This window comes from Ziziphus jujuba, chromosome 2 (genome assembly GCF_031755915.1).
Source record: "Ziziphus jujuba cultivar Dongzao chromosome 2, ASM3175591v1".
NCBI classification, from domain to species: domain Eukaryota; kingdom Viridiplantae; phylum Streptophyta; class Magnoliopsida; order Rosales; family Rhamnaceae; genus Ziziphus; species Ziziphus jujuba.
Genome location: NC_083380.1, coordinates 34,251,668 through 34,265,001, shown reverse-complemented (window position 1 = coordinate 34,265,001; position 13,334 = coordinate 34,251,668). Strand labels below are relative to the sequence as shown.

Genomic DNA, 13,334 nt, shown 5'->3' with positions numbered 1-13,334 from the left:
TGGCACTTGGCAAGGTAACGTAAACTTCTCCATTGCTCCTATGGATGACTTTGATATTGTACTTGGCATGAAATTTCTTAGGCAATTCAATGTGGTACCACTCCCTCGCTACAACACGGTGTGTATAATGGAGGGAGGCCCTTGCATGATTCCAACCATGCACAAGCCAAGTACTTCCAACCGCCTCTCCGCCATGCAATTCAAGAGAGGAGTAAAGAAAGGGGAGCCTACATTCCTTGCTACTCTACGCGAGGAAGAAGAAGTTACTTCCAAGGAGCCACCGAAGGAGGTTAGCCAAGTCCTTGAAGAGTTCAAGGATGTCATGCCACCACAACTACCCAAGAAACTTCCACCAAGGAGGGAGGTGGATCATTGCATCGAGTTAGCCACGGGGCAACAACCACTCACTCCACAAACACTTGTTACCAAGTATGGAGGAAGGAGTCCTGCCGCATTCAAGATTGCCAAAGGTTGGCATGAACAAGTGGACTTAGCAAGGTCGTACCTTCATAAGGCCACCAAGAAGATGAAGAAGTGGGCGGACGCCAAAAGAAGGCACGTGGAGTATCAAGTGGGAGACTTGGTGTTCATCAAAATCCTTTCATCCCAACACAAGTCTACCCGAGGACTACACAAAGGCCTTGTTCGTCGATACGTGGGACCATTTCCAATCGTCAAGAAGGTGGGCAAGGTATCTTATAAGGTGGAGTTACCTCCTACACTCAAACTTCACCCGGTCTTCCATGTGAGTTGTCTGAAACCATACTACAAGGATGAGGAAGACCAAACAAGAGGGGAGTCCAAGCGAGCACCAATAGGGGTCTACAACACTTATGACAAGGATGTGGAGAGCATCTTAGCTGATCGAGTAGTTCGTGGAAGGGACAACCATCCGAGTCATGAGTACTTGGTGAAATGGAAGGGACTTCCCGATAGCGAAGCAAGTTGGGAACCTGCTATCGCGCTTTGGCAATTTGAAGATCATATCAAGAGGTTCCATGAAGCAAGCTCGACGAGGACGTCGACGGCATAGGTGGGGGAGAATGTCACGGTTGGGGCATTTCATCAAACACTTGGTGAGCATTCTCTCCATTTTGGGCCTTACAATCCATTTTGGGCCTTATAATCCACTTTGGGCCTATTTTGGGCCTTACAATGGGCCAAGCACCTAGAGTAGTGTAGAATTCTCTAGAACCTTGTGGAGAACTCTAGGTCAAGCCATGTACATATCCATTCTAGATGCTTCTTTAGATATTTTATGTAAAGTAGGTGGGAAAGTAGGTGGGAAGGATCTAGACACCCATTCTCCACCGTAGGATTAAAGCAATTATAGCCGTAGGATTAAGCTTTGTATGCCTATAAATAGGTGGAGGCCTCATTTGGCCAAACCATCCAAGAATCCAAGCTTCTCTTGTAAAGCTCTCTCTCTTAAGCAATATACTTTCATTCTTCCAAACTCTCTTTGTGCTCTAGCTTTCTTTGCTTAGCTTTCTCTTTTAGTGAGCAAAAGGCTTACTTAGTTGCAACAAAGGGTCGGAATAGCAACTAAGGCCGCACGGCTTGAAGGGTAAACAAACAAGTCCGTGACAATAAGTAGTCATGCCAGGTGAGTTCATCCATAGCTGCTGCTGGAGGTGAACTGCCTATGAGGATGCTCACCTCGTTCAGAAACAGAATTGACAGAGTATGGCAGAAAAAAGACAGCATGAAAGTAGTTAATAGTGTTGCATATTTGAGTGCCACCATAAATTCCCCATGAGCACCGAAAACGATGTCGTTCAGCGGTTTTTTGACACTGCTGTGCTACTAATTACTGCTGCCAACCCTGCACTCAGAAGGATTAATGTAGTAGCCATCAGGGTCGACCCCATTATATTGTTCCGCAGAGCTTGGACGGTTAGGATGTTTCTCTTGTCAATGTCCTGCAAAAGGGCTTTATAAATTAATAAATCATATAGAGCTAGCTTTTCCACCATCACAGATCATATATGGTGGACAGGATGCTGATATGATGGAATTTGCTTGCACTTCTTTATTACGTTGGAAGATGTTATGGACAAAATTAAAAGATGATAGAGGAAGGTGGTGCTTTTTTTTTCTTTTTTTCTTTTTTCTTTTTTTTTTTTTTTTTGGTTTTGATTTTTATATTTAAAACTTCTAATTTAGGTGCTCATTAAGTTTCAATTTGTTTAATTTTGGTCCAATTAAATTTTTGACAAACAGCCTATAGCAGTTTTAAAGTAATAAAATGCAATTTTTTAAATAAAAGGCTTAAATTGCAATAATATAAAAGTAAAAAACCTAAATTGAAAGTATCGGAGACTGATTAACCCATTAATTAAAGATGAAGCCCATGCAAAAAGCTACTTGCAGCATGGACTGTTGCAGCAACTTACCCTTTGCAGAGAAAACTTATTGCCTTTAATGGCCTTCTTCCGGTTCTTCACTAACAATGATCTTGATTTGTATGTCCAACCAGTTTTGAAAAACTCTTTCCTAAGTCTCATCAGGAATAAATTGCGGGATGAGCATGCTATATTGAACTCTGATTAATCGTTCAGGAAGATCAAGCAGTATTCTTAGGATGAAAACCAAGGTGGACATTCAAATTTGGGGTTGAAGAACTTTACCATGTATTTACAATTTCATAACTTACTCATTCTAAAGTGGAAGAAATACAAATCCACCACCATACAACATAAATAGGATGATTGTACAATACCATTTATTAGCTTTGGAACGATAATTCCATCACCATACAATATAAATAGGATGATTTTACAATACCATTTATTAGCCTTGGAACGATTATTGTGTTTCTTCTTTCTTAGAAATTCAAGCCGCACAAAGGTTGGTTCCGCATCGGGTATGGAGAAAAATTACCAATAGAGAGCTACTTAGTGTTGCTATGATTAAAATCTATGGATTCCTGGTTCTAGAGGCATTAATTATATCTTCCTTCAGTTTTCCTTGGCAAAAGCTTGCCTCCTTGAAACATAGTCTAATAAAGATTTTTGGGTTTTGAAAAATGGTAGTTCACGTACAAAGGTGAATGAGGGTAATATGGGTATAAAAAAAAAATAAAAAATGGCCATGGCAAATGTCCCCCACCCTTAAATGCTGAATGCCTTCTGTATATTGAATATTATATAATTTGATTTAACGTTGAATAAATTCTCAATTTTAATTATCAATTTTATTGCTTCTACCTATTGACATCTTTTAAAATTATTAATAAATTAATTAATTATGAGAGAGTTTAAATAAATAAATAAAAGAGAAATAACATAACAATATATGTTTATAATAAAAACAAAGAATATAACGATAAATATTTATAATATAAACAAAAAAAACATAATATAGATATTACTGTGAAAAGATCTTTTAAAGTTTTATTTTTTATGTTTAAGAATATTTTTTTTATTTGATAGAGGCCTTTTGAAGATGTTTTAAATGTATAGGTTTAATTTTTTATAATTATTTATTTTTAAACTGATAATTTATTCTAAATAAAATAAAACATGATTACCAAAATAGAAAAAGATGACAATAAATATATATATATATATATATAATTCATTTTTTATACGGACAACTACATTTTATTAAAATACGAATAAAAATTTTAAACAATGATTTTTTTAAAAAATTATAATAATTTAAACAATACTTTTTTTTTAAAATGACATTCTCATTAGAAAATTCTTTGCACTAGAAAATTCTTTTATATATATATATGATATATTGATGGGGATGCCGTGACGGATAAATATATTAGTAAGTTTGTACGTACGAGGAGCTTCCAGTACCATGCATGCAGTCCATGAATATATATACTTATTTGAGATGATGAGCAATTCTAATGGTAAACATCAAATAATTATGTATGGTGAGCATTAATAGGTACCTTAAGCATTGTCGAGATCCATGAACGTCGAGCCGAGGCATTTAAGCCGATGATGGTGGTGAGGGGCTGCGTGCGAATCTTGTACCAAAGCCAAGCATGATAGCCGGAAAACACTAGAAACCCCAGCGGCACCAGTATCACATCAACATAAGATTTTCTCCATTCCATCTTTCTCTTTCTCTTCCACACTCCTATAATTTGTATTTGCTACGACTCACTGCAAATGCTTTCATTTGGTACAGGAACCGAAGTTGCATGTGCTGCCTCCACTTGAATCAGGAGTTGCAGTTGCCTTAATTAACCTTATTATATATTTAGGTCAAATAATTAATGTCTCACCTTGTTTGTCCCCACACTAATAATTTACCATAGGATCTCGATTCTCTGCTTGTTGACAAAGTTCTTCAAATTTTAAATTACTTTATTCATGAGTTTTTCCATTTCTCTTTTACTTTATTAGCAAAACTTATATTCACCATATATGATATGCAATTAACGTCATAATAAAAACATGTACAATTAATACTAAAAAATTATAGCATTATTCAATTTCTTTTATTATTCTCTTCTTGTTTAATGTTTTTAAATAATACTTTTTATTATTTGGTTTATACAAACTTTTTAAGAAAACAAATTTGTGGAGGCATTTTATTAGAACTATTTTATATTTTATTTTTAATGCATACAAAACTATTTTTTAATATAATATGCCTATATATTATTAAAAAATTCTTACTTTATTTTAATTAAAAATTGGTACTTTTTCAATATTAAGTATTTGTGAGAAAACTAAGTTACTGTAGTTTTCGTTTTTGGGGGCTCATAAACTAAGTCATATGTATTTCTTTTCTTTTCTTTTTTTTTTTTTTTCCCTCTCTCTCTTAAAAAGTTACTTTGTAATTGTTGGTAATATTATACTATTCTCAAATCCTAGCTCTTATGGGACCAATTTACATTAATGGGACCAATTTACTTTCTTGAATGCTAGGAACCACATATCTACTTTCTTGTGCGTTTGCTACCCTGGAGGCCTGGACCAAAGGGGGATGAATAGTGTTGATTAGTCGGTGTGATGTTTGGCAAAATAGGCGTGCTTACTTAGTTGGATAAATTGTGGTGGGTCCCACATATCACCGGATTGCAGTGTTTAAATATTCTTTTTTTTTTTTTTTTTTCTTCTCATCGGTTGTTTTCTTTCTATCATCTGCACCTTTTTTATTTTTATTATTATTTTTATTTATTTTTTTGGTGGAATCTGCACTTTGTTAATAAATTAAAAAAAAAAAAATCTCTCTCATTTGCTTAGACCTGCACTGCACGTTAACTCTTTTTTTTAATTATTATTTTGTAAAAGTTTTATCTTTTTTTAATAATTTTAATATTATATAATTTTAGGTGATAAAATATTATCACCATGAAATAATTATTAAAATTAATTTAATATATTAAAGACAATACATCCAAAAATGGTGGGTTTAACATTTTTTTTTTCCCAAATAACAGTGCTCCTTTTTTAATTTTTCCTTTGCCGAAGCATAGCTTGAATATATGCATGTATATATAATCAAATATTGTTATTTTTTTAAAAATTTTTAATATTAAACGTTTTCCTAATGCTTATAATATAGGCCAAAACAATCCTGCCCTACAAATACAAAAATTAATGAATGATTATATACCAAAAAAGATAAATAAATAATGAACAATTTCTCATTTAAAATTAAAAATCATTATTCATTGTACTTATCCGGCAAAGTAGTTGAAATTAATGGAAGCTTTAGCTATATGAAGCATATGCTAATAATGTGTACAGGAATAGAATTTGTTGAATTGGATTTCCTAAAAAATAAATACATCTCCATAACTGCAAAGATAAGCATTACATATTCTGTCTCATCAACTTTATGACTGTTCATGTCAGATAACTCATCAAACAGCAGACCACCAAAAATGAAAGCTTGTCAGCGAACTGAGATCTATGAAATCATATACTCGCCACGCCCCTCGAAAAACCTCCAATCAATTGAGCTTAAGCCCCAAAAACTTGTACTTGAATCTACAAGATATCTGAAAACGCAACCAAAAAAACAATAGTACATTATCATCCACCACTCTTATTGTTAAACAATTACATGAATTTGCTGCTAGTAAGTGAAAATTGTTATATGATTCCCCCGTAACATGAATTGTCTAGTTTCATCTCAATTATACGTGGAAATAATAGAGCTAATCGATAAATTTCGAACAGAAAACAATAAAGGAAATAATAGAGATAATCGATAAATTTCGAACAGAAAACAATAAAGTAAATAAATAAAAACATCCCCAAGTAATTGATGAATTTTAACATCAGTGTAGGCTTCTTTATCTATGCAAAATTTAAAGGATGACATTGCAACAGAATATTATTTTAACTATGTTTCAGGCTCCCCTTTAACTTGATCACCTTTAGCAGCAAAAACGTTCCCTATGCATAAATTAGAGGGCGTTTGGAAAAGTTTCTGTTTTTTATTGTCTTGGAGCTTCTATTTTTAAGCTATGCTTATGGTTGGATTTTTTTTGTACTTGCCGCAGTGTAAAAGGAAAGACAACATGCTGAATTGAAAACCATTCCAAACCATTTTAAAAGGTGATGGTTCGTTTTTTATTTGCTATAGTATAACAGCCATGTGTCATTAATCTATACTTCAACAACAGTCCTTCAAAACAGGCAAAAGAGAGAGGGAGAGTTCACATAAAAGTTAACAAACAAGTAATTAGTTGGATAAACAAAATTCTGAAAGGAAATTAAGTTGAGAGCTTTACCAGCAAGACCTATTCCAAGAGTTGCTATCCTAGCTAATTTCAGACTCCTCTTGAACTTGACCATCTGCAGCAGTGAATTGGTCACATGACGATATATATTTACAACTTGATTGAAAGAAAGGTAACTAATTATTGCTTCAAGACAAATATAATTTTGAAGACCCCACCAAGAAGACTGACTGCCAAATTTGCTTGAACATCTGCCTCTGCATTTAGGTCCTTCAGAAGGCATATAGGAAAGAATCAGAACCTTATCAAGCACAGCCTCAGCCAAGGTGGTAAGGGTTAAGGTGACTTTCAAGAAACTCCTAACTTAAAATCTTTTTTTTTTTTTTTTTTTTTTTTAAAAAAAAAAAAATTTAAACACTATCAAACATTCTTTTTGGTTACCTTAGTGATAGATAATTAGAAAGAAATATCATGGTGAGCAAGATTTGCAATAAAAAATCACGAATAAAGATAGAAAAGAGCACAAAACATAGAGAAATGTAACTTTACACACCCTCAAAACGTGATCAATCTGAAAAGAAGTAAATTTTTCCTTCAGTTTCTTCACCTCCTCATACAAATATGCCATGTTTTCATTTTTCACCTTCCATAAACCTTGGACCTGTCCAGTAATTTTTCAGTAAAAAAGATAGAAGCGGAGATGGAAAATGAAAAGCTGTGGTTGAGGCAGTGCAACATAAAAATGGCTCAATTAAGTGACACTGTAAGATTCAAAATTGAACATAAAAATACTAAAGTATGCTCCAAGCCAATAACCCCAAATGAAATATCATAAGAACTTTTGGATTACATGTTCCACTTGCAAAACCAAGCAAGTCCAGCCAAAGGAAGACAACTTAAAGAGTCAAACAGAATAAGAAAATAACGCCTAAAATGACGAGACACTTTGCCTAAATATTATTAAACTTCTTGTCTTAAGATATAATTTCCTACCTAGGTAATGGATTTGTTCTACTTTCTGTGATCAGTAACAACCACCGGGATTTTCCTTCATCAGCAGCATACATTAACAAACAACCAAAGAAAGGGTAGAAGGTAGAATATATACCAGTGAAAAAGGTGGCAGGAAGAAATCGCAAAAACAATTACCAGGAAAACTGAAAACTATGTAGATAACAATCACAGCCAACTAATTAGAAATATCCTTAAAAGATTCAAGGATAAAGACAAAAAAGAATAACCTGCATGCAGACAAGTTTTGAGTCACCTTGTACACGGATCCTATAAAAACCTCTTTTAAGAGCATATTTCAACCCTAAAATCATAGCTCGATACTCTGCAACATTATTGGTTGCTGTGCCTAGACCTTCGCGTAGTCTACATATCTACACAGAAAGCGAGGTTAGAAAACAGAGCAATTAAAACAAAATATAAAAAACCCCAAAGGTAAAATGTTTACCACAAGTCCATCATCAGTCCGCAGCACAGCACCTGCACCAGCTTGTCCAGGATTTCCTTTCGATGCACCATCAAACTCAAGAATGCAGGATCTCTACAATAAACCAACATCACAGAGATCGTAGTTTTTGGTTGTACACAACAGGAGAAATTTTTCTATGTATATACATGTACAAATAATTCATGACCTTGCAAATAAAAGAATTGCCTGCCATCAATTATTTAAAAAATTCCCGGAAGTGATGAGATTATTGTGGAGACATCTAATTAGGATTTCATATTTTATTTAATGTATTTAATTAGGGTGTCATTGTGCCTTCATAATTACCTCTTTTATGGCATTATTACAGTTTTTTTTCTGAAGGTTGCTCAGGGTTTTTGAGGGTTAAATTTTCCTACTACAGCTGTTAAGTTTCTTATGAGTGTTGCTACCTTTATAAATAGGCTACTTTGTAACTTGTTTTCAGAGATTTGTTACCATAAAATTGTAATTTGTATCCTCTCACTGGTTCTTCTTTCCTCCTAATGCCTTTATCTTTGAGTGTTATTCTTCCTCCTCTCCACTCCCTCTTTTTTGCCACTTCTATTTGATCTCTATCTTTTCCCTATTCGTTTTACGTTTAAATTAAAAAGATACCTTGGAAAAAAGCCCTCCACCACCTAATGGACTCAAAACAATGAATTAAATCAATGAACAAGAAAATGATACCAGTTCTGATTCTCTGCCACTTTATTTGTTGCATCTACTTCATACCATAATTTAACAGTACCTAAGTGGGGGCTATTGAATCTCTAAAAAAAAAAAAGTTGCTTTTACATCATCAAGCAATACCATAACTCTTAACTTACACCATCTGAAGATGCTACTTGGACGGCAGCAAAATTATCTAACTTGACATGCTTTTTCAATGGATCATTTGACATGGAAGTGGAACCAATTGTTTCCTGCAAAGTATTAAATTACACATTAATCCAAAAGTAGCCTAATTGAAGCTTCATCCACAAATATACCTGCAAAGATACTTAAAATATTCAACTGCAACAATAAGTCTTGTTTTGTGTTGCGTAGAGTTGATATACATAATTGGCTTGGACCTGCTTTAACTTTTGAGATTTATGGTAACTCAACGAGGCATTAGAGGCTTGTTATCTGTCATGCATGTGGTCAAATTATGCTGATCCCCATTACAGATGAAATGACAAAGAAAACCCAAGTAATAAAACATACAATTTTTTTCATTATTAGAAGAAAACCATTGGATTTCTGAGAAACTTATTTCCAATACCCTATGTATCATTGATGGAACTCTACTTAGTTTCTTTAACCTGTAAATAAATTGAAAAATTTATTAGGTCGGTTCTTTTGTCTCATACGACTGGTTTTATATGTGTATATATATATATATAACACTAAAAGAGATTAAATGCATAGAAAATGAAATCTAAAGACCTCACAAAATTTAATTAAAAGGTAAACTTGTGTAATTATTTCATAAAACAGTGAATTTATCTTTATCTTCTAAGAAATGATCATTTATTTATATCTATTGTGAGGTTTTAGAGTAAGTAAAAGAGGGAATGTTCTTCAAAAATGTTCAACGATGAACTTTAATCTAGGCAATATGTGGCAAAAAATTAAATAAATAAGTACAAAAAATTGAAGACACAATTCAAGGTGTGCGGATTTTATGGGATAAAACTAAGATCTTTTTCTTGTGGGTTTCTACTTCAATTGAGTTCCAAGGATATAATAATTTTTTTGTTTTCTGCATCTAAGTTCATAGTGTGTAACTTAGCAAAGGTGTTCTCAGGTCAGTTGGCTAAGTTTTTCATTTCCCACCGAAACCAAGGTCACCAATTCGTTTGGGATTTCAACCAAACAAGCTATATTTGCCAGCCATCCCAAACAATTGGGAAAATGCTGGTTTTAGTTATCACATCTGTTAGTTGGAGAGAAGATTAACTTTAACTGTACAGAGAATAAGTTAGAAGTTTCTTGTTAATATAATGCGGGACAAATGGACCATATTTTATGAGTTCGTAGATCAAATGTGAAATTCATTACCAGTGTGGAACTTTAGAACATAACCAATGATTAATCATGAAAGCCTTATGGCACTTATAGTTTTCTTGACTGTATAGGAGGCTTTCTCTTCCTCTCTTGCGAAATAGTCAATACTAATGTAGTTAGTTATAAAGTAATCAGAGATAGAATACAATTATGTTATAAGTTAACTAATATGAATAAGTTATTGATGACATTAACATTAGTTATAAAGTAATCAGAGATAGAATACAATTATGTTATAAGTTAACTAATATGAATAATTTATTGATGACATTAACACAAAATAGCCATTATTCTATGTTTACATAAGAAAGGTGTTCAAGATCAGATATTGGTACCCTCCTAACTTACCACATTTTTCAATTCAAACTCTTGTTGTGATCTTTTTTTGGATGTATCCTTGGCAGCTGTTTCACACAATGAAGATGCTGGATCCTGAAATGTAAAATAGAAATGCATACATCCAAACCACAAAAGTACCGCAAGATATATGGAGGAGTAATGTAGTTGACATTAAAAAAGATGAAAGAATGAACCCCCCCCCCCCCCCCCCATCAAAAAAAAAAAAGGAAGAATGAGAAGCTGAACATGCCATGTACATATAGCACTTCCAATGAAAAAAGACAATCCAGTAACAGGAAAAGATATTAACCCATAAGGAAAACTATTTTTATAAGTTTCTTGGACATCATTAAAGCCTTCAGCATTAAAAACAAATGGGTTACTCATACACAACATTGAATTGGCTCCCAAATGTATCAGGTGAGTGAAGCATACGACAAGAATGATGAATAATTTCAAAAAACCATTCAGCATAACATAATGCGCATAGCCAAAATCAAATCACCAGATGATTGGCACATCAGTACAAAACAGAGAGCAAGATTCATAGTTAATTCCAATTGGACAACTGCTAAGATAAATGTTTTCTTTTGGAACTCCAAAATATAATGAACAGTGAAAGGAAAAATCTTCAACCTACAAGATATAATTAAAAAAAGCTAAAATTTATCTTTACTTGGAAAGCACAATGCACAAGCGTCCCAAAAAGATCCTCTTTCAAATCTGCAGCTCTGATAGTGTAGATGGAATTCTTAAGTCCACGTGAAACAAGATACTCTGCAGCGTCCTTTGGCAAATGGTAACCTTTGTACACACTGACAGGAGGGTCACAAATCTATTTGGGAAATGCAGAATCATGTTTTTATTGTTAATCTGTCAAGTTCATCCACGGAATTGATATTTACAGTAAAAATTTAGCTAATTTTCCTCATTGTTAACTTGAACTTGATAAAAGAATTACCGAAGAACCAACTTGAGCTTGACAATCACTAAGACTTGTATAAACACCCACGACATCCCCCTTGCGCACCACATAGAAGGCGTTCTTTTCCAGCTCCATCGCTGGTTCTGGTTTCAACTTGTGATGCAGCCGAGATGAACCCCTGCCACCATTTTTGCTGCCCTTTCCTGATGAGTAGAGGCGAGCATGAAATGTGGTCAAAGTTGAGTGTAAACTGAGATGCGTAATATGAGGATTGCAGTCAAATTTTGTTTTCCATGGGCCAGCAGAGCATATATTCAAACTGGTCTGGGTGAAACGACTGCTGGTTCTAAATATTGCCGCTACATATGATGGAAATTGCCACAAGCAGCTCATCACACTCTGCTTTCTCTTTTATTATCCAGGTTGCTGATCTGCTGCTATTCAACTTGTAACTACAAGACAATTCAATTTTCCTTCAGCTTAGCGTTAAACAAGTCCTGTTAGTGAATTGCCTAAATTTTCGTAAAGTTGATAGATTTTCCTGTGGCAATACCAAAAGGGGCACTAAATTTTCACAAAGAAGAGGTTTTTAAGCCCATATGAATTTTACTGTTAAAAAAAAATTGCATAAATTTTTACACATATATATATACATATATATATATATATTTTTTTTTTTATTTTTTTGTTTATCCTACTCCAATCCATATGATGCAAATAGTAGGAATTCAAAGGACGTGATGCACACAAGCAAAACAGGCCTGGCAAATCAACAGAAGAAACGACAATGCATCAAACTTGTTACAGGAGGAAGCATAAACTATTCTGAACAAAAACTGGGTGAACCTACTTGGGACTTCCTAGAGAGTCAAAAAAACAAAGAAACTGCACCAAATTTATCAGAAAAAAGACCAAGTCAATAAAATTTCTGGAATAAAAGATCAAAATTTACTAATCAAAATTCAATTCAATTTTATTGAGTACCAGATAAAACAAACATGAATGTTATGAAAAAAAAAAAAAAAAAAACAAAGGCAGAAAAAGTGGTAGCAGAGAATATGATTGTACAAATAGAATAGAACGGATATAAGCCCTAAAAAGGAAAGCAAATTTACAATGCGCTGAAAACCCACCGGAGGAGAAGGAGATTGATAAATGGCGGGCAGTCGGAGGGACGGAGCCGAAAGAGAAATGGTGAAAGCAAAGCTAGCATCCAAATTCCCAAACCTAACGAAATGAAATCAAGAAAGGATGAGATATTCTGATATTCAGTCAGTTAACAACTACTTCTTGTTCTTGCTAGTTAAGCCCCCGGAGGCTGTGGAAACCTACCACCTACGAGGCGGCGGCTAACTGTTGATTATTCAGTAATCTGAAATAATAATAAATTTATATTTAGCACTCTCTTCTTTTTTTACTTCTTTTTTTAATTTATTTTTAAGATTTGTACCTTTCTATATATATATATATATATATTTCCACAAATTAAAATTACGTCCCAATTTAAATGTTTTGCACTGACACTCACTCACTTTCAGTAACTCAAACGACAATTACCAATCTGACATGAATTTAAAAAATTAAAGTTTGATTGCGATCAATGCAATTTAGCATTGACTCATTGAGCATTAAAGCATTGAGCATGAACTGGACCTGCCAAGGAACGAACTTGTTGCTCGTTTAAGAGTCTCTTTTTTATGGTTTATTTTTAGACAATAAGTATTTATTAGTTGTCATAATTTTTTTTTTTGATTTAAAAAATAAATATTTAATTAAAAATTAATAAATACTTGTTGATAAAAAAAAAAAATATATATATATATATATATATACATATATATATTTTTAAATCATAATGGAAAACTTAAAATTTTTAA

The 13,334-nt window shown here is 33.4% G+C and overlaps 1 protein-coding gene and 1 non-coding gene across 9 annotated transcripts; both read right to left on the bottom strand.

Moving 5' to 3' along the window:
• Positions 1-722: 722 nt before the first annotated feature.
• On the bottom strand, positions 723-4,126 carry LOC107419624 (uncharacterized). The gene is made up of 3 exons (XR_009635917.1): positions 3,911-4,126; positions 1,578-1,922; positions 723-754 (listed from the first exon to the last, which is right to left on the bottom strand). It is a non-coding gene; the product is annotated as an uncharacterized LOC107419624 (transcript).
• Positions 4,127-5,598: 1,472 nt separating this feature from the next.
• Positions 5,599-12,879, bottom strand: LOC107419636 (uncharacterized). Of its 8 annotated transcripts, none has more exons than XM_060814420.1 (11): positions 12,591-12,879; positions 11,958-11,998; positions 11,494-11,894; positions 11,209-11,367; positions 10,542-10,625; positions 8,972-9,067; positions 8,124-8,216; positions 7,906-8,049; positions 7,218-7,325; positions 6,716-6,779; positions 5,599-5,966 (listed from the first exon to the last, which is right to left on the bottom strand). In XM_060814420.1, exons 3-11 carry the CDS (start codon positions 11,848-11,850, stop codon positions 5,887-5,889), a joined length of 1,185 nt encoding a protein of 394 aa, XP_060670403.1. In that variant the 5' UTR covers positions 11,851-11,894; positions 11,958-11,998; positions 12,591-12,879; the 3' UTR covers positions 5,599-5,886. The 8 variants fall into 8 exon arrangements, with proteins under 8 accessions (XP_060670403.1, XP_048329554.1, XP_048329552.1 ...); XM_048473597.2 differs by lacking the exon at positions 11,958-11,998 and adding an exon at positions 6,883-6,934 and having other exon boundaries at positions 11,494-11,909; positions 12,591-12,876; XM_048473595.2 differs by lacking the exon at positions 11,958-11,998 and adding an exon at positions 6,883-6,934 and having other exon boundaries at positions 5,599-5,977; positions 11,494-11,909; positions 12,591-12,875.
• Positions 12,880-13,334: the final 455 nt, after the last annotated feature.